Source organism: Dendronephthya gigantea, unplaced genomic scaffold (genome assembly GCF_004324835.1).
Source record: "Dendronephthya gigantea isolate DGI-Jeju-01 unplaced genomic scaffold, DenGig_1.0 000083F, whole genome shotgun sequence".
Classification (NCBI taxonomy): Eukaryota; Metazoa; Cnidaria; class Anthozoa; order Malacalcyonacea; family Nephtheidae; genus Dendronephthya; species Dendronephthya gigantea.
In genome coordinates this window covers 396,327-415,850 of record NW_021163093.1, presented here as the reverse complement: position 1 = coordinate 415,850, position 19,524 = coordinate 396,327, and the positions used below count along the sequence as shown (strand labels likewise).

The 19,524-nt window shown below is 40.9% G+C and overlaps 2 protein-coding genes across 2 annotated transcripts; one reads left to right on the top strand and one right to left on the bottom strand.

Moving 5' to 3' along the window:
- Positions 1-5,226: 5,226 nt before the first annotated feature.
- Positions 5,227-9,397, bottom strand: LOC114533005 (cytosolic phospholipase A2-like). The gene is made up of 5 exons (XM_028554581.1): positions 9,370-9,397; positions 8,971-9,084; positions 6,816-6,982; positions 6,250-6,349; positions 5,227-5,450 (listed from the first exon to the last, which is right to left on the bottom strand). Exons 1-5 carry the CDS (start codon positions 9,395-9,397, stop codon positions 5,227-5,229), a joined length of 633 nt encoding a protein of 210 aa, XP_028410382.1.
- Positions 9,398-16,550: 7,153 nt separating this feature from the next.
- LOC114533054 lies at positions 16,551-19,161 on the top strand. Its single transcript, XM_028554638.1, has 2 exons — positions 16,551-16,937; positions 18,393-19,161. Exons 1-2 carry the CDS (start codon positions 16,835-16,837, stop codon positions 18,920-18,922), a joined length of 633 nt encoding a protein of 210 aa, XP_028410439.1. The 5' UTR covers positions 16,551-16,834; the 3' UTR covers positions 18,923-19,161.
- Positions 19,162-19,524: the final 363 nt, after the last annotated feature.

The window sequence follows — 19,524 nt, the reverse complement described above, 5'->3', positions numbered from 1 at the left end:
AATAATCAATCTAAGAATAAACGAAAACGACATTATTCCTGCGTGAATTATATTCACTTAAATCCATCGCAAAATACTAAAATACTAAGAATAACAAACTTTAGTAAATTAGTGGTAACAATTTGACAGTGCAATTTGCCCATCTGCTTCGCGGAGCCAATCAGAACACGCTAAAAGATTATATATTAGACCTTCAGCTTGATGTGTACAGCAAGTCAACGGCAAACGGTAAACATAAGTTTAGAGATAGTTGTTTGCTATCTGATATATCAGCTTTTCTTTTACATTTAAGCTAAAGCAATCGTTTGACTGCAAACCACGCAAATAGCCAATCTTATAAGTACATTGCGATTTGAGTTTGCCGTTATCGATTTGCCATCAAGGACAAGGCCTCGTTTAACTTCGATGCTGGACCTTGTGTTTCATTCTTCGCCGTATCTTCGTCGATATCAGTGTTTTCTTTTGAAGCGGGTCAAATTTTGAAGGGTACTAAAAGACTGTGCATATTCTAATAGTGTCAGAGACTCAATCGGTAATAACAAATCTGTTTATACATTAATACGTGGGTATTGAATAGGTTCAATAGTAAAGTATAATTTATTCACATTATTAGTACTAGGGAAATTTACAATAATCAATCATGCATTAAAATTAAGTATAATAGTTCTACAGACTATTTACAAAAACAACTTAACTAGACTACTCGCTAATGTTGGAGTTCCATTCCGACAACGTAATGTCGTTAGTTGATGTGATGGACGCAGTCCTCCAACTTCGACTGCCACGAACACACACCACGCGAGCTCTAAGCAAAGCAAAGGCGATCTTTCGTCGTAACCAGCTAACCACCATAGATGGAGAATGATTCTTCTTGTCAGCCAGCTTCGCACCCAGGAAGGAGAGAAAATGTTGGGTCTCTCTTTCGCATCCGCCAAAGGCGCTGAAGACGACCGGTGTGAAGGAGCCATGCTCGACCTCAACAATCCGTTGGTTGTAATGTCGCTTCTTTTCCCGTTCGTTGGCTTTAAACGAGCTGCTCAACGTCTGGCGTCGATGTGTGGAGGCGTATGGGTTAAACACCCTTACATCAAAAAATGCCTTTTCACATCTCTGCCAGAAACCTCTCGCAGCAATGTCCACTCTGGCGTCATCGGCTGAGTTAGCACTGGATGGAAGAACCTCGCCAGTCAAAGGAGCAAGAGCAGGTTCAATTGAAACATCGTAAGCAACGTCATCGATAGCAGCAGCAAGTAGATCACGGATCTCATTATGTCTTCGATGGATAAAACCTCCTTTCAGGCACGACAGGGCATGATCTACCGTGAACGATTTTCCACAAGCGCAGAAAGATGGAAGGCGTTTCAAAGGCCATCGATAACGCATGTAGATTGCATCAAAGAACTCACGCTTGGTCAAGATGTAGCCCTCTTCAGCAAGTGGCAGAGCAGTTAGCCAAGCTGAGGATCCTTTCAACTGGGCGAGGTCATTTGCTCGAATCTGCTCTTCACTCATGCTCGATCTCAAGTTCTGTAGCAGCAACGAGTTCCTAGCTTGACGTTGTTTTGCAATCTCACGGCGAAGATCGTGGATGGAATCTCCATGTTCTGCTGATGGTGTACCATTCTGGTGGATGATTCTACTTGAGAGAAGATGACAGATGGTTGTGGAGTTCAAATTCTTCATCACAGATGTCGTTAAAGATCGGAATACCAAGACCTCCCATACGAGCTGGAAGCGAAACCAATTGTCGCTCATGGATGGACAAGCTACGGTTATCGAGGAGTGCAGGAAGGAGCTTCAGGTTGATGGTGTCGTCAACAAGCTGCATCGCGGTCTTGATACCTGGAACGGCACGAATGTGGTAAGTAAATCTGTGCCGAAAACCCGAGACAAACGCCGTGTATGCTGCTTGGGGTTGGAATTTGGCAATTTCACTCAAAACGTGAAGTTGCTGGCACCATTTACTAACTAAAGAACTAATATACTTATCTTTTCCGTCATCCGATCCAAGATATCCTCCAAGGTACTTATGCCCTTCACTTGAAATTCGTACATTAGTTCCAGCGAAGATCTCAATGGCAGTCTGCTCCAGGTGTGGCTTCACAATCAACCAGGATTTATCAGCTCGCGGGTAGTAACCAAGACTCGGACCATGCACGGCAATCTTCTCCCACCAGGCACGCAGTTGCATTAGCTTACCTGCCCCACTAAGGTCATCCGCGTACGCAACATGCCTTACATCACTAGCTTCACCAGATTTAATCATGAGCAGGAGTGGAGTAATGGCGACGGCGTATAACGGCATGGCTAACGGATCACCTTGCGTGGTACCTTCAGCTGATGCAATTTCTTTACCACCTTGCACGAACAATCTTGAAGCTGTTACATAACAATTGAACGTATAAACAGCCATTGCAGGACAAATGTACTGAATGTTATGTAACATGATCTTGCGGTTGATGGAATTGAACGCATTGGTGGCGTCTACCAGTAAGACAGCGTCTGTTTCTTCTTCTTCAAAAATCTTCGACATGGCGTGAACAGCAGCCTCGCAGCCTGATTGTTGTCCTGCACATAGCTGCAAGTCTCCTGCGCTATCCATGATTTGTGGTTTAATGGCAAAGACAATTGATTTTCCAATTATCCGTCGTAGAACCTCTCCAATCCCAATCGGTCTGACACCAGGGTTCTTGTCCAGAGGTATTAAGCGACACGCTAAGAAGGTCTCTAAGCTGGTGGTCTGATCTGCTCCAATAACGACCTTCTGGGTTGCAAGTGTTCTCGCCATTAACGCTATTGCGGATCGTAGATCTTTGCCAGCATCTCCATAGTTGCGAGACACCAAAATATGCCGCCATCCAAGTGCGTCAAGACCTGAAGGACCAGCAGCACCTTGAGTCCTCAATGCTGCTTTTGCTATGGCTGCCTCGTCGATGTTGGCGAATAACGATGGATCGACATATGGAATTTCACCATCAATCATGACGGAATGATCCTCAGGTTGTGCAGGTGGATGTTTCTGCAAGAGGTCCTTGTACACAGCGTCATTAAGAGGAAGAACTCCACCACATGATTGTTCATCCAACAAACGTAGAGCTGCGTTCACTTTGCCACGAAACATGAGACTAGCGAAGGTCTTGGAAAGCTGTTCATTCGAAACCTTTCTAGTAGCCAGTAGTGTCGACTGGATGGTTCTGCATTCCCGAAGTAACCCATCAAAGTTACCTTGTTGCCACAAAGCCATGCGCCGAGACAGACAAGTCACATGGTCTTTCGATCTCGATTTGAAACTCGGTTTTTGTAAGAGAAGAGCAGGCATGATCATAGTAAGTTTTAAAGAAATATCATGCAAGATCTCCGAGTTACTGTTCCAAGCGTTAACAAGTCTCTCCAGTTCCCTGACGTATGACTTTCCAGCAGCTCCACTCGGCAACATAAACAGATTTTTGCGCCAAAAAACCACCTCTTCATAGGCTGCGTTAACAACTTGCTTTAGATCGTCTTTAGTGAGGCTGCCCCAAACACCTGGTGATCCGCTATTTTGAGAACTTGAGGGAGTAACCGGATCGACAACAATAGAACCAGGCATACTTGATGTTTGTCCATCTTGTTGACGCGCTCCACCAGTTGCGTGTTTTTTCCTGCATGAATTTAAATGTAGCGACCGTCCTCGTTCCGAACCAAATTGTCTCGGGCACAAATTACATTGAAATGCGCGCCCTCCGTCTTTGCTTTCTTGCGGCATAGTTTCTAATTAGCGTGCGTCGTCACAAACCAATTTACCAAATCACGTAGCACGCGGTTAACGGAATAACGTTCGCAAATATAATTTAACGGTCCAAACTCGAGAAATAGCAAAATATTTGCGTAAAAATTCCAAAAATATATATAATATAACCAATTCGCACTCACAGAATTCACAGTTGAAGTAGCACTGGAAATTATTCACGCTAAAAGCAATGAACGCGTAACCACTCCAATGACCAATGTTCGATGTCCAAATCTTGATAAAGTCACAAAATGCGCGAAAACACCAAGTTAACAAAAAATAACACCAACGTTGTTTTAAAGATATCCCTACTTAAGTAATAACGTAATAATGTTTCTAAAAATTTAGCAGTAATTGTGTATAAATTTCAAATGTCACGGAGCACTATTTTTTAGCGTCTTTACACCATAGTGCGCGTGCTAAAACTACTCTAATTTTTCAGTGTAGTGTGCTACAACCACACTACACTGAATACGTGGGTATTCAGTGTAGTGTGGTTGCACGCACAATGGGTTTGCATTGCTGTCGGATTCAGCTTCGGGACGGCATTTTGTATACACATTGGTGATTTTACTTGAACAGTGTTTAATGAGCAGTGTAATTGTATGGATGTGTTCACTTGGGGAATCATGCGCCTATCAATTTTAATTTCTGGTTTAAAGCAAACTAGTATATGAATACAGCCTTGTATAAAGCCGGTACTAAGGGGCCGATTACATGGATCGGGGTAGCGCGTCTTACTGGGCTGCATTGGCCCGTTTCCTATGGTAATTATAGCCAATTTTAACGTTTCGATTACATGCAACCAGGCCAGCCCGCCATGCCAGGGTGGAAGTTTGCATTTAATCACAAGAATGAATATAATACTATAAAACCCAGCATTCCAGTGTTAAACGACCCCTTTTGTGCATATAACAACAGTTTCCCTTTAATAAAGTCGAAAATTTACAGTCTCAATCTGTGTCTTGTTTGAATTATATTTTGATTCTCAAGATGTCTTGTTTGTTCGGAATTTGCTTTTTACTTTACTTTCTCATTCCTGGTTTTAAAGATTCCGGCTTTTCTCATTCCTGGTTTTAAAGATTCCGGATTTTCTCATTCCTGGTTTTTAAGATTCCGGCTTTTCTCATTCCTGGTTTTAAAGATTCCGGCTTTTCTCATTCCTGGTTTTAAAGATTCCGGCTTTTCTCATTCCTTGTTTTAAAGATTCCGGCTTTTCTCATTCCTGGTTTTAAAGATTCCGACTTTTCTCATTCCTGGTTTTAAAGATTCCGGCTTTTCCCATTCCTGGTTTTAAAGATTCCGGCTTTTCTCATTCCTGGTTTTAAAGATTCCGGCTTTTCTCATTCCTTGTTTTAAAGATTTCGGCTTTTCCCATTCCTGGTTTTATCATTCCCCGTTCCCTTCCCCGTTCCCTTCCTTGATTCCCCGTTCCTGGTTTTAAAGATAGCCAATGTTCAAATGAGCAAATGAGGATTGTTTTTTCTCAACGCAACTTGGTATGCAATCTTTTCCTTGATGAGATCCATATTCAACAACGTGTTGAATTTCATCATTTCCTTCAGTCGATCAAATGTTCGTTTCTTGTACTGAAACTCGAAGGTTGAATAGGGTTTGTCAGCGTCATCAAAGATATCGAAGTTGGCGAAGTCTCGATCCTCCATCGTCACACGTTTAACCCCTGAAAAATTAAATGTAAAAACTTGATATTCGAAAGTGGTGTTGCATTCTTTCATTATTGTCATAAAAATGTTTGAACATTCGCTTCAGCGGAATCTTTGTGACTCTTGGAATTTTTTTCTAGAAATATAAATGCCTTGTCAAGAGGTAAATTATCGGATTCTTTAAATCTCTATAAGATCTCCAGTCTGCTGATCTCTTTCGCTCTACTTTGATCGACCGATTCTGTTTTTTAACACTTTATCCCAAGGCTTTGTTTTATTTAAATTCTTATAAAGAATTGATTTTGTAAGGCATCGCATTGGTCTCATGAAATTTGAAATTAGTTGGCATTAATTTTTAATCACACATATTTGCTTTCAAGCATAAAGCAAACAACTATAGTCCACGATTATCTTGTGCACTTAAATCAGTGTGTCTCGATTTTAAATTCACCCAACTTGAAATTTATGACATTTACAAGACATCCAGGGATAAACTTACTTAAAGGGGCAAAATCCACTCACTCTATAACAAGGTATGGTGGTGGCGCACTTTTAAACATCAAACTTTATGGGTAGTAAATAAAGCTTGCTCGCTGTAGTAGAGAAAATGATCCTTGCTTGAAGCTAGCATGGCAAAATGGCAAACTTTTGAGCCCAACATTAGTCTTTACCAGTAACTAAGAGACTTTGCTCGAATCTTCGTTGAGTTAATATTATTGATACCTGGTTTTTGAAAAGATAGTTTCTGAATGTCTTGTTCACAAGTGGAAAATGCAGGATGGTTGGACATCTGACGTCATCTTTGTTTTCAAAGACAGCATTCGCGAATCTCAGGATCCTCCGTGACTGGGTTCCCTTTGATTTGTGGAAATGGAAGACCACGTTTTTCCGCCCATGCTTCGGCTTTCAACAGTTCCTAATTCGGAGAAAAATACACCATCATTCAGTCACGATCTTCGGTACCGAAAGTTATCGTGTATCCATATTTCAATGACAGTCAGGTACGGAGGGCACACCTCCCCTGTGGAATCTCCTACTTTATAAAGACTAATATGGGGGTTATTTATCCACAAGTTCGTTCAATACCAAATGTCTTTGTAAAGCTAGTTTAATCTTTGCATGAAGTTCGCTCAATGATGAAAGACATTAAGTCTGTTGCAAAATTATAAAATATCGTTTAAGCAGTCTCATTTGACAACCAGTCCTAGGGCGCTTTCCATTAAGCGGCCAAAATGGTCAGACCGGTCATATGTTAAATTGAGACAGAATGTAAATGGCTTTGACACAATGTGTTGAGCTATATTACTTCATATTTTTTCTTTAATATATTTTATTTTGGTAATATTTGCTATAATTTTAAGAACTCAGCTTCTTATACTCACCTTGAACGGAGGCTCGTCTCTATCGCGTTTACTGAATTCGAAAGACAAGACGAGTTCGACATTTCTTTCTGGTCGCAACATTGCTGGATACGGCGAATTGAATGCAATACCGCTGTCCACAATGCACATCGTCTTATCTTTACCGGGAGCATCGTCAAAGTCTGCGTCTGATAAGAAAGAGAGCTGATGTAGAACGAAAAATTCAATTGTGTATGTAATATTTCATAAACGAGTGCGAGTGTTTTACTGGGGTTTCCAAACACGTGAGAATAATTGAATTCACAAGACTGTTCACCAAGCGATTTTTATTGTTCTCGAGAGTTTGTAAAACACGAAAGGCAATGAAAACACGAGGCCGGTACGGCCGAGTAGTTTTTATTGTCTTGAGTGTTTTACATACTCGAGAGAACAATAAAAATCGCTTGGTGAACAGTCTTGTGAATTCAATTATTCTCACGTGTTTGGAAACCCCAGTAAAACACGAGTCACGAGTTTATGAAATAACTTCTCAGGCGAAATGTTAGTTTAACTTCTGTTAACGAAGAAAGTGCCGCTAAAAATGCTGTTAGTTTCCAAACGCCATATTTTGTAAACTGCGATGTGAAGTTTGTTGTGAAAAAAGTGCAATGTGTGTGTGTGTAATTTTGCGTTATTAAAATTTGTAAGCATTTTCCGTGTTGACTTTTGCATAGTTAATTAAGAATTGTGGTAATAATACAGCTTTCATTGTTCTGGCTGTTTTTAGTGCAAAGTTTGAGAAACTTTGCAGTATTGTGATGAGTGGCGAAAATTCAAACGAGTCAGTAAGTCAGTCAGACAGTCAGTCAGTCAGTCAGTCAGACAGTCAGTCATAGTGTAAACTTTACGGGGGGTAGATTGATTTATGCGTATAGTACCTTTTTGTATATGATCAGTAATTTAAAGTTTTTAAATCAGTTTAACTTGCTTTATTTATTAATTCTCTACATCCCTTTTGCTAAGTTCACCAAAATATTGAGGGATTTTGACCGTTATTGTAAATTTTGAAGCATTGCTTTTCCGCGGTTTGGGTTTTGTTTCAAAGGGATTTGCGCAGATTTGCCCCCGGAACACCCGATTTTTTTCCTATACGTCGCAACTGCGCATGTGCCGTCGAGCCTTCAACACACGATGTAAAGAAACGAGGAGCGACGAGCATTGCTTCAAAACATTCCGGGCGTAAAAATCGTGCAATTCTTTGAGAATCTACGCGATTTATGAACTTATGTTATGAATTACGAGCATTCAATTCGACACAAATATAATTTGGAAGGTTTATTCCATAAATAGAGCTACATAAGAGGTTAGGAAGAAACGACGCTGTGTTGTTTATGTATTGATAGATCTCTAATCTCTTACACGAATGACGAATATATATTATGTGGATAGCAAGTCGATACCTGGTATTCTGCATACAGTACATAAATGATACTATACAAAACGGGCATTTTGTGCAGTAATCAAATCATTTTGGCGGTATACAGTATTGATTATAAGTATATTGTTTTGTATCGATTTACGCGTCGAAGTATCCACATCATAGACATAATATGCACCGCGGTTTATTTACATTATTTACAACGCAACTATTTTGGCTATTCTTTTGAAATGACGGATAAATTGTTGCCATCATATAAATTAAATTATAATTTAATAGTGACAGTATTTGCGACTAACGTAACTTGAGTACTTTGAGTAATTTCCTTTTGATTAATGTTTAACCTAGTTCATTATATTTTTACTGGCATAAGTCAAAATGTTTATGTTGGGAAAACGTGTTGCTTAGGTATTACAGGGCATGAAAACTTTGCACTATCCTTGGATCCCTAGTTATAATTAAGAAATGTTGTAATGCACTCTTTTTTTCTGTGTAAGCGTTTATTATCTAAGTTTTTAATTATTAATTCAATTTTTGGTTTATTACCGGGGTTTCACAACTCATGCACGTGATGAAATGTGTGTTTGCGATTGGTGTATTTGCTCATGAATTATTAATGAGTTTGAGAAGATTTGATGGCCTATTCAGTCAGCCCCGAAAATCGTGGCGCTTACAATGGCAAGATGCTGTAAATACTTGCATCATGTTATATAAATGTAAATGTGTTTTCAAAATGAAATTAAACCCCCAGCATTCTACCTTCTGATCGTTTAAATTTTAGTCCACGGAGGATGTTAAATGTTTCTGCAGCTTTTCCTTTACGATTTGAAAATATATTCATTGGGTTCAGCGCTTGTTTTAACCAGTTTTCATCTGTGAAATGAAGTAAAACGGAATTTAAGACTGAAATTTGTGAACTTGGAAATGCATGAACGCATCAATGCAAAAGTGGCACTTTATGGTGGGAACAGTGAACTCAAATAGGACTGGAACGCTTACTCTCTGACTTTCCCTCATTAATGAGTGAAGCCAAGCAGGCGGATCATGAAGCCTTTCTTGTAGGTATAACCCAGGCCTCTGGCGCGGAAATTTCAAAGGAAAAATCATAATTGCCGACATTTTACCTACGAAATTTCCGCGCGGAGGCCTGGATCATACCTACAAGAAAGGCTTCAGTGCCCGCCATCTTTGCTTCAAACTTCCGACAGAGTGAGCGTTCATTTTACTTCACTGGGTAGATAACCGCCGCTTTTATGCGCCAAACCATAGATGAAAGAAAGATGGACAGATGCGTGTCCATCTCAGCGCCAAAAACTTCCTGCCTGTTGGCTTTTAATTGTCAGAAATTAATAAATTGATTTTTAAATGAATTTTTAACTCCGCAAACACCGAAACATAAGTAAAATCACACGGCGAGTTTGAGGATACAAGAATATCTAGTTACACTTCTGATTACACGTCTCATTCTCATGCAAGCTACCTGCACATACCCAAAGATTTCCCTAACGATGCCCCTACCATTCCCCAAGTGTAAACTTTTTTCTGATACACCCTGTATATCAAAGCACTTAATGTACGCGCTCCCTCGGGAGATAGTAAGTTTTGTTTCCCATCGCGGTAGCGTACATTAAGTGTATAATATTCACTCTATAAATTCTATAAATTTCATTTTCGCGCCACGGTCAACGACCCCTGTGCTTCCCACCTTCCCGCGGTAATTACCACGCAAAAGGAAAATGAGGATTTCATCATTTTAATTAGGGCTTGTGCAATGCCGTAGTTGCTAAAAGCTCAACGGGTTTGAATCAAGATTTTCACGCTGAATGCGACCAGCACTGAACAGCGCTAGCTCCAAACAATATCTGATGCAAATGATTTCGCTAAACATTTCCTTCTTGAGGGCTGTTTAAGAGAAAGAACAAACTATGAATGGAAACTTAAGTATACATCAACGAGTAATCGTTCGGCTCAAATAGAACAACACAAATATTTACGGGTTTGCCGTTGTCGCTGCCGTCCTAGAGCTCGTAAAATCTGATTCTCATATGTCACCGACGGTAGGCGATGGCTATTGTGGGTGATCATAATTGAATAGATTTTCGCACTATACGTCGCCGACTGTCAGTGACATATGAGAACATATATTACTGAATTCTATACGAGAACTGGGGAGGCTGAAGTTACTCTTAAGTGGAAATAAATGTGTTTCGGTTATCGGGGAAAAACAACAAAGACGATAAATCGTTTCCTGCTGGTGAAGTGATTAACATCGGTTAAGGCCTTTTTGTTAGTCTCCATATGTGATCACAAAAGAATGTTTCACGTCGATAACGACATACGAAAAAAAATCTTAGGTGATGCATTAATTGTTTAAAGGCCCACGTACCCACCCACGTTTCAACCAAAACTACTTAAACGGCATTTTTTCGTTATGTGTCTACCACCTGAAGGTCCTCCTCTACGCGGATGAAATAGACTGTAGTAGACGATTTTTGGTAAGCAATACTATATATATATATATTATAAGTAAATCATAAAATCATTGTCAACGTTTCGACATTAATAGATTTAAGACAATGTACCCCTTTGGGTTGAACATTGAAAAGGATGAATAACATGGAAGATGTATATAAGTATAAGCTTGTTATATTGAGTTTACTTGATGAAGATATTAAAGTCGAAACGTTGATAATGATTTTGTGATTGATTCATAAATGGCTTTTTGCTAGGTGATTGGCTTATACTCCATAACTACTCCATTCTACGATGCAGTCTGTTAGTATTGACACCGCAGGAATTACATCCTAAGACTTAGCCCTATTTTTAATGCTATATACTTCCAATTTTATGATTTAAAAATGCTCAACAAAAAAACAAACTTGCACAAACGATTTAAAGCTTGCACATGGTAAAAACAAATGGTCTGAATTAAAGAACTTGTATACACGTTAAGCCTCAAAATGGCTATTTTACAGATGTGTGTCTTGAGCCGTAAGAGAATGCATAATGTGAAAAATTGAACTTTTCAACTTATTCAATAGTACGCTCTTTGATAGCGATACGGAAATCTACAATTGTGAATCAGTGATTAGATTTTCGGGTTGAAATTTCATATAAGCACCAGTTTCTGCGGTGTCGTATAAGCGTATTTAAGCATATATTTCAAACGCTAAACACATACAGCTGGCGACTAAAGCAGCAGACGCAAAGTCGCCTAGGAATGGCTCGGCATATTAAATAATATTATAAAATAACATGTATATAACGCCTGTTCTGATTGGTTGAAGCCCGTGTTTGGATCAGGCCATCCATGCAAACACGGAAATTTCGCGGGAATTTAAAAACAAATTTATTATGTTTTGTTATTTTATAAAACAATTACTTAATGGTTTCCGTGTTTGGATGATCTGATCCAAACACTTGGGAATGTTGCTCGAGTTAAGAAAAGCTCGCAAAACACTCGCCTTCGGCTCGTGTTTCGCGCGCTTTTCTTAACTCTCGCAACATTCCCGCGTGTTTGGATCAGGCCATCCAAACACGGAAACCATTAAGTAAATGTATAATACTACCCGGTATAGCCAAAGTTCTAAAATCAGTGGGAAAGATTTAAACACTGAGCGAAATTATTCCTCTAAAAATAGGTTATAACCCGCATTTGCGGAATAGGAATACAATACGTCGGGGGACGCGGTATTAAGCTTTCTTTCACTTTGTTGTCTTCTTTTTTTCCTATAGAGAGCTTTAGATTATGGCAACGGCTACGAGATTTGTCACTATGGCGCGAAACAAACGTTGTATGCATACGCCACTTCGTGCTGGCATGATAAACCACTGCAAGCACAATAATATATGCATGTTTATCCTGTCAAATATTTCGGCAATTTTACGCCCACTATTTCGTAAAATACACATAATCAAAGGCCACGGTCATGAAAAACAGTTTTCTCAAATTATTCTCTGGAAAAAAACGAGAAAATGTCAACTTTTATTGCTTTTTAAATCACGTATAGTAAGGACTAAGGACTACGAAGTTTTCTTAAAATGTCGTAGTCAGATGAACGACGGCTACGAGTCTCTGGCGTCAGTACAAAGTATCACGAATATATACCACGTCAATGTGATGAATCTCGTAGCGGGAGCCGTAGTTAAATCTAAAGCTCTCTACGAGGGCAGGCCCATGATATATTGGCGGAGACCCCGTTGCCGATAAACAATACCTATATAAACTTTTTATAGAAATATTACCAATTACGCCATCCATAATTGCCATCCATATATGTTTTCAAATTTTAAACTAATAGATTTAAACGAAAGCTGTCACTTGCTACAAGAAGTACTTATCAACTTGAAATGATTACATCCTTGCAATATGTCCTCATTGTCCTTGATATGATATCCTGGGTAACAGCAAATAATGACGGACCACATATTACCAATCGATTGCAAAATGACACTTTCTCTATTGAAACAGCCGTTTGAAGTCAAACGAAGAGGAACTGTATTTTGATCGTCAACGAAACAGATTTGTTGTTTTTGCTGCAGCTAGGGCGAAAAAAAAATATTCATATTGTAGAACTTGATCTCCAATTTGCCCGAAACGATCCCAACTCTACTACAAATGAATTAAACTGGATGTGGACAGACAGTGTTGGTCATGAAATTTTGGCTATGCTCACAATGAAATTAGATATAAAAGTTATCCCTTGGAGTCTCAATATTGGGAGAAAAACAAGGCGATTACGTGTAAAAGACAATCCTTTAGGTTGTGCGGCATGTAAAGAATCACCAGGAGATTTTATTGCTGAAGCTCTTTTGAAGAATCTGTCTATTTTTCATGAGAAAGAAATCTGTTTCGACAACACTTCCAGCCAACTCTCGCAAAAGAGATGCTGTAAGGGTGTCAGCAATGTTCCTCTGAAATATCATTGTTATGTGAGGTCAGCTAAATCTGAATTTTTGAACACAATTCAAGCGATGTTATTGGTGTACAGATACGTTTTGTATGTTGGTGGTAATGCAATACTGATATATTTGAGCGAAACATTTTTGTGGAAAAAGGCAAATAGAACGAGTGGTTTTAAGAATTTAACAGAAAGTCCGATGTCAATACTATCTGTTCTGCGCATGTTACTTTGGGATGGTGATGGAAGAATCGAATCATTAGTACGGAGATGCCTTTTTGTAGCCGTGCTATTATTCACTTTCTGGCAACTAAACCGGTTTGATTCAGTTCCCTTTGTACTTTCTTTTTCGCTTTGGGCATTGTTCTTCCTTGTTCTTCCATTGTTCTTCTTTAATGCTAATGATTTCCCTAAACTTCACAAAACTGACCCTCTAGCAAGTTTTTTAGAACTCTTTCACTATCTTGAATATGATATAAATAATGTCTATTTGTGTCCCGAAGAAAGTGCTTCCACAGCCATCTCTGTATTCACCTTGCCCTTCAACATCAAACGCTGGAAAAAATCAATGAATACTTTTTTTGGTAAGTCTGTTTGCTCCGCATCAGAAGTTTCTTTATCTCTTAAAGTTGTGACATATGGAAAAACTGGCTTATTATGCTTAGTCTACATTCCGTTGGTTATTCTATTGCAGATTATGTCGATGGTGATATTGATTTTCAATCCTCTTTTTTTTCTTTTATCTAGCATGTTCAATATCAAGGCGAATAAATGGTTTTCAATTTATTGCCTGTGCACTCTTTTTACTTCGTATTTATTGGAAATTTGTGTTCTTTCTATACCTGATGTTTTAATGCCGCTGCTCTCGGGAATAATCCTTAATATTGTTTACTTTTTCCCTTACATTGTTTATACATCAATTCTGACATTTTACTCCTGGATGTTTTGGACTTCTGTTGAACAACAATATGTCGTCTTGATGAGGCTGATCTATGATTGCAACAAGGATTACAACGAGAACCAATGCGACGAGCATAGTGAAAGGGGAGGTAACAATAACAACCTCAAAAATTACAATGGAAATAACAGAGAAAGCGATAGAAAAAACAATGGCAAAAAGACATGTAAGAATGACAACAACAAAGAAAACAATGGCAATGAAAAAAGTAAGAATGGCACTGGCAAAAGTGGCAAAAAGACAGGCAGGAATGGCAAAAACAGAAGCAAAAATGGCAAAAAGAGAGGGGACAGTGGCAATAATATAGAAAAGAGTGACACAGGTACAGGGAACAAGTGCAATAACACAGGCAACAAGGCAAACGAAAGAAGCAGCAATGAAAATCGCAAGATTGTGTGCGTGGTATCAGAGGAACTTTACGATGTCATTAGAGAATGCCTCCTGCCATATCATGTGAGCCTTTTTTACTATGCGTTAAAAGTTTTCATCACTTTTCTTTCCGCTTATCCTATTCTCACTCTTGTTCGAGTTCTTCAAGCCACCGATGTTTCCCCAACAGTCCAGTTGCTCACAACGTTCAGCGTGATTGCTTTTCCTTACATTATGAATATTGTTGCGGCGAAAAAAGGAGAAGATCAGAAAGATGCGTGGAAACAACAGTTGAAACAACGAGTGAAAATATTAGCGGACGAATTTACAGCTGGCAAACCAGAATTACGCAAAACTCAATTAATAACACATTTGAAGCAACAAGAGAAACCACGCCAAACTGGTGTAAGAAACAATGGAGGTGACGAATCAAATATCAGAGAGACTCAAGTACTAGTTTAATATAAGCATTTATAAACCATACAAAATAGGCTACCTTATTATTAGTTTTAACAGCTGATCTGACGCCGAGTAAGACATTTATCTTTTTGGAATGATTTCTCTTTCTCTGACAATTTGTAACGTTGTTAGTATGTTCAGTGATAGTTCCCTTACTTCCCTATTGGCAAATATTGGCGTCCGTGGTAAATTTAACGGAATACGTTTTACAGATAATTTTATATAGCAACGTGGTCGCTTTCTATTTCTACCATACTGGAATACATGCGTTGTAAGTTGTTGTTGTCAATTATTTAGCGACTATTTTCAGTCCCTTTTCGTGTTTTCAGGTTACTGTAAAGAGTCATATGTTGCTTAGCATGTATAGAACCTCATGCATTGCTGTCACAAATCTTAAACTATATAACTTTTCACACGCACTAGAAATAGCTACATTTATAATTCAAATCACCAATGGCGGCATAACCGTGTCTTCTGTGATAATACTTTATTGTAAGATCCTCGATAGACACATATTTCGCATCGCACTGTAGGTTACTCGTTAATAAAACCACTACTAGTCGTATTGTGTGAATAGACCTTTACAAAGGACGTATATTTAACAGTTATTCTGCGAACTCCAGTCGTATATGTGCTGATATGTGCTATTATCAACTAAAACTTGGATTTCTATTTCACTCAACTCCCCAAGTCTTTCCGCCATTTTGTTTACTTTCTCTACTAGACAGATATGAGCTAATATCTGTCTAGTAGCCAACCAATGAAATTGCAGCATACCTCATATCTGGCGCTTGTGTATATAATAAAATTATATAGTCTTATATATAGTCTGACGTCAAAAAAGGTGTGGTAGGGCATTCCATATTATTCAATTTTTGGAGGGAGGCAGGGGTTTTACGCTCCCCCTTAGTCTCGTTCTTCCCTTTGGAAGAGTATGCGATGACTGCTGGAAAAACACAGTTTCAGATAAAGCCAGGGATATTCGGTGACTGTAATGTGTCTAAAAACGCCATCACAACAGGTGACTATACAGAGTGTATAAAAAAAGGTAATTCAACTCTGGTGCGCTATTGTACGTGAACTAATCATTCTATTAACGAATTTTTTTCACATTCCGAAGGCTTTTAAATATCGAATGACATGTTTTTGATATTAAATGGTGAAAAAGTGAGCAAATAGGAGGCTGATAAAAAGTGTTAGTCAAAATCGCATATTTTTACCTCTGAGAGTTGGGACTAAAACCATTGAAAATTAACTCTCTTTCGGACTTAATTGAAGAATTTTGCTTTTCAATAAACAACCCGCATATGCATATAAAGTTGGAATAAATCACATCAGGAGAACATTCTAAGCAATTCGGCATAAAACCAGAGCAAGCCGTGACATGTTCGTGATTAAATGTATTTATTATTAAATAATAAAGGAAGTTAATGTTATACGGGTCTTCGTATCGTAGTGTCGCGGGTCCTAGGACGCTTGTCCGGTCGGCTACTTGCCCCCTCCGGTGAGTACAAATATGAGCCCAGTTTGCCTGATCGAGTTGTTAGTTGCTTGCGTGAATCGATGCCGTCACAACCTTGTCCAACAAAATTATTTCGCTATAATGGCTCAGGAAAATATGTCTCTTCAAGGAGTTGCTTTGAGTGTAACGCCAACTAGCTCACCAGTCGTGTCTGCTGTTACAACTTCAACAGTGGCATCGCAGTTGATCGCTACGGCTCCCCTTGCCGTTCGCTCGTCGCCATCTCGGAAATTTCAGCCAAGTTTACATCAGCATATTGCTTCACCGTTATTCCCAACTCGTGTTCCATCGCCGGCTATTGCAAATCAACAAATCGTCAGTGTTGCTTCTACTTGGCCATCGAGTCATCCAAGTTTGACACCATTTTTCGCTCAGCAGCCACCACAACCCGTGTTACTTCAATCAGCGACGCCTATGGTTACCCAACAACAAGATCGTGCCGTAGCTGGACATTGGCAACCGCCTCAACAGACGCTGCAGCAGCCGTTGTATCGGATTCAAAATCCTGTCCCTTCAGGTACGCCATATTTGTTTTCTTCGTCTACGTCCCCGGGCCCCGGGATGGGGTTTGTTTCGCCGGGTGTTTTTTAGCCTCTGGTGGTACTGCCTCGCCCCCTCGCTTCTCTACGCTTACCGTATCGGCTTTTTCTCCCTTCGTGGTCGGGCCTTGTTTCCTCCGGTATCCCCAAAGCTTATGGCATCAATTTTCAACGGCAAGTTGGTCGAGTTGGCCTCTCTTATCGAAGAAACTTCAGTTCATGACGCTCCTTCGTTTACCATCGGGGATAACGAATTAGTTTTGCGACCGTCAAAGCGCCCTAAGGAAATTACAGATATTATGACTTGGCTCCCAGCCTTTTCTGTTTATATCCTCGTGATGACGAATTTTTGGCCGTCTCGCTCCCCGGATTTGCTTCGCTACCAGCTACTTATTTTGCGTTCCGCTCAGAAGCATCTTGGCTCGGGGTGGATCGCGTACGATCGCGCTTTTCGTCGCCATGCAGCTGCTCTCCGCCTCACCGATTGGTTACAACTCCACCCGGAGCTGTATAATTTTCATATATTCGGCGCCGGGAGTTTTCTTCTACTCCTGCTTCGCGGGTATCTACTTCGTTTTCCTCGTCCTCCAGCTCCCTTGAAGCGTCCGGTACCCCGTCGTCGTCCATTATTTGTCACTCTTGGAACGCTGGTCGGTGCTCATCGCAATTCCTCCGGTGTCGGTTCCGTCATGCCTGTGATTTTCCGGGTTGTCCTGCAATCCATCGTCGTAGCGTGGCCCACCAGTCTACACGTTGTCCTCGTTCACCATCTCGCTCGCAACCCGCGAAGTAGCGTCTATCATCAGACACCTCGCGTCGTTAGTTAATACGTCGTGGTCGGTTCGTTTGTTCCCGTTGTTCCGGACGTTAACATTGTTCTGTGCGCTATTTTAGTTTTTTTTTCTTGTTTGTAATTCGTGTTCGGTTATGAATTTGCTGAATAAAATAGTTATCTAGCTTCACTTGTGATTTAGTTGCGCACTGTTCGTACCGTTCGCACCGTTCGCACCGATCGCACTGGTCGCACCGTTCGTACCGTTCGCACTGGTCGCTCCGTTCGTACCGTTCGCACCGATCGCACTGGTCGCACCGTTCGTACCGATCGCACTGTCGCACCGATCGCACCGTTCGCACCGTTCGTACCGTTCGTACCGGTCGCACCGATCGCACTGGTCGCACCGTTCGTACCGTTCGCACTGGTCGCTCCGTTCGTACCGTTCGCACCGATCGCACTGGTCGCACCGTTCGTACCGATCGCATTGGTCGCACCGTTCGTACCGTTCGCACTGGTCGCTCCGTTCGTACCGTTCGCACCGATCGCACTGGTCGCACCGTTCGTACCGATCGCACTGGTCGCACCGTTCGTACCGTTCGCACCGGTCGCTCCGTTCGTTTCCGCTCGCTGTTCTTGCTATTTTTCTGCTCCGTTGTAGGTGCTTTCGTTCGTGCTGTAGATCCACCGTTGCCGGAGTCCCGCATCCTGTTTCCGTTGGTCTCCCGCGTTTCGCCGCTTCAATACGTCGAGTTTCATCGGGAATTAATCAACCATCCCAATCAAGCTATGGTTCGCTACGTGTTGGATGGTATAGCTCACGGCTTTCCGTCGGGTTTTGATCCTTCACTAGTCTCTTTACGACCATCGCACCGAAACATGAAATCGGCCTTGCAACATCCCGATGTTATCGACAAATATTTGGCAAATGAAATTTCGCATGGTCGTGTCGTGGGTCCTTTTGCCTCGCCACCGTTTCCTAATCTACAGTGCAGCCCGTTTTGGGTCATTCCAAAGAAAGGCCAGCCTGGTAAACGGCGTCTCATTCAGGATTTGTCGTCACCCGAAGGCCATAGCGTTAATGACGGCATCCCCAAGGATCCTTTCTCGTTGACTTACATCTCCGTCGATCATGCCATTGCTCGTTTGTACAGCTTGGTCCGGGTGCTCTTATGGCCAAATTTGACGTAGAATGTGCGTACCGTAACATCGCTCTCAGACCTGACGAACGTTTCTTATTTGGCATGTGGTGGCCTGAGTCGTATTTCGTCGATTTGGCTCTTCCGTTTGGTCTGCGTTCCGCCTCATTTATCTTCAACTCCGTCGCCGAAATGGTGGAATGGATTCTTAAAGCTAATTATCGCGTTCGTTTTCTCCTTCACTACCTCGACGATTTCCTGACCCTTGGCCCCGGCAACTCCACCGAGTGCGCTAATAATGTAGCCATCGCCAGGTCCTTATTCCTCCGTTTGGGTTTGCCTCTCCATCCGTCAAAGTGCGAGGGTCCTACTACTACGTTAGTCTTTTTAGGTGTGGAACTAAATTCTCTCACCCAGTCTGCTCGGTTGCCATCCGCTAAAATTTGTGGCCATCGTAGAGCTTCTTAAAAAATGGAATCGTAAGTCTTGGTGCACTCGTCGAGAGTTAGAATCCTTTATCGGCTCGCTTCACCACGTTACGAAAGTTGTTCCGCCCGGTCGCACGTTCCTCCAGCGTATGATTAATTTGCTCTGCGCTTTTCGTTCACCTACCCACCCTATTCGGCTCAATACGGAGTTTTTTCCTTTAATGTT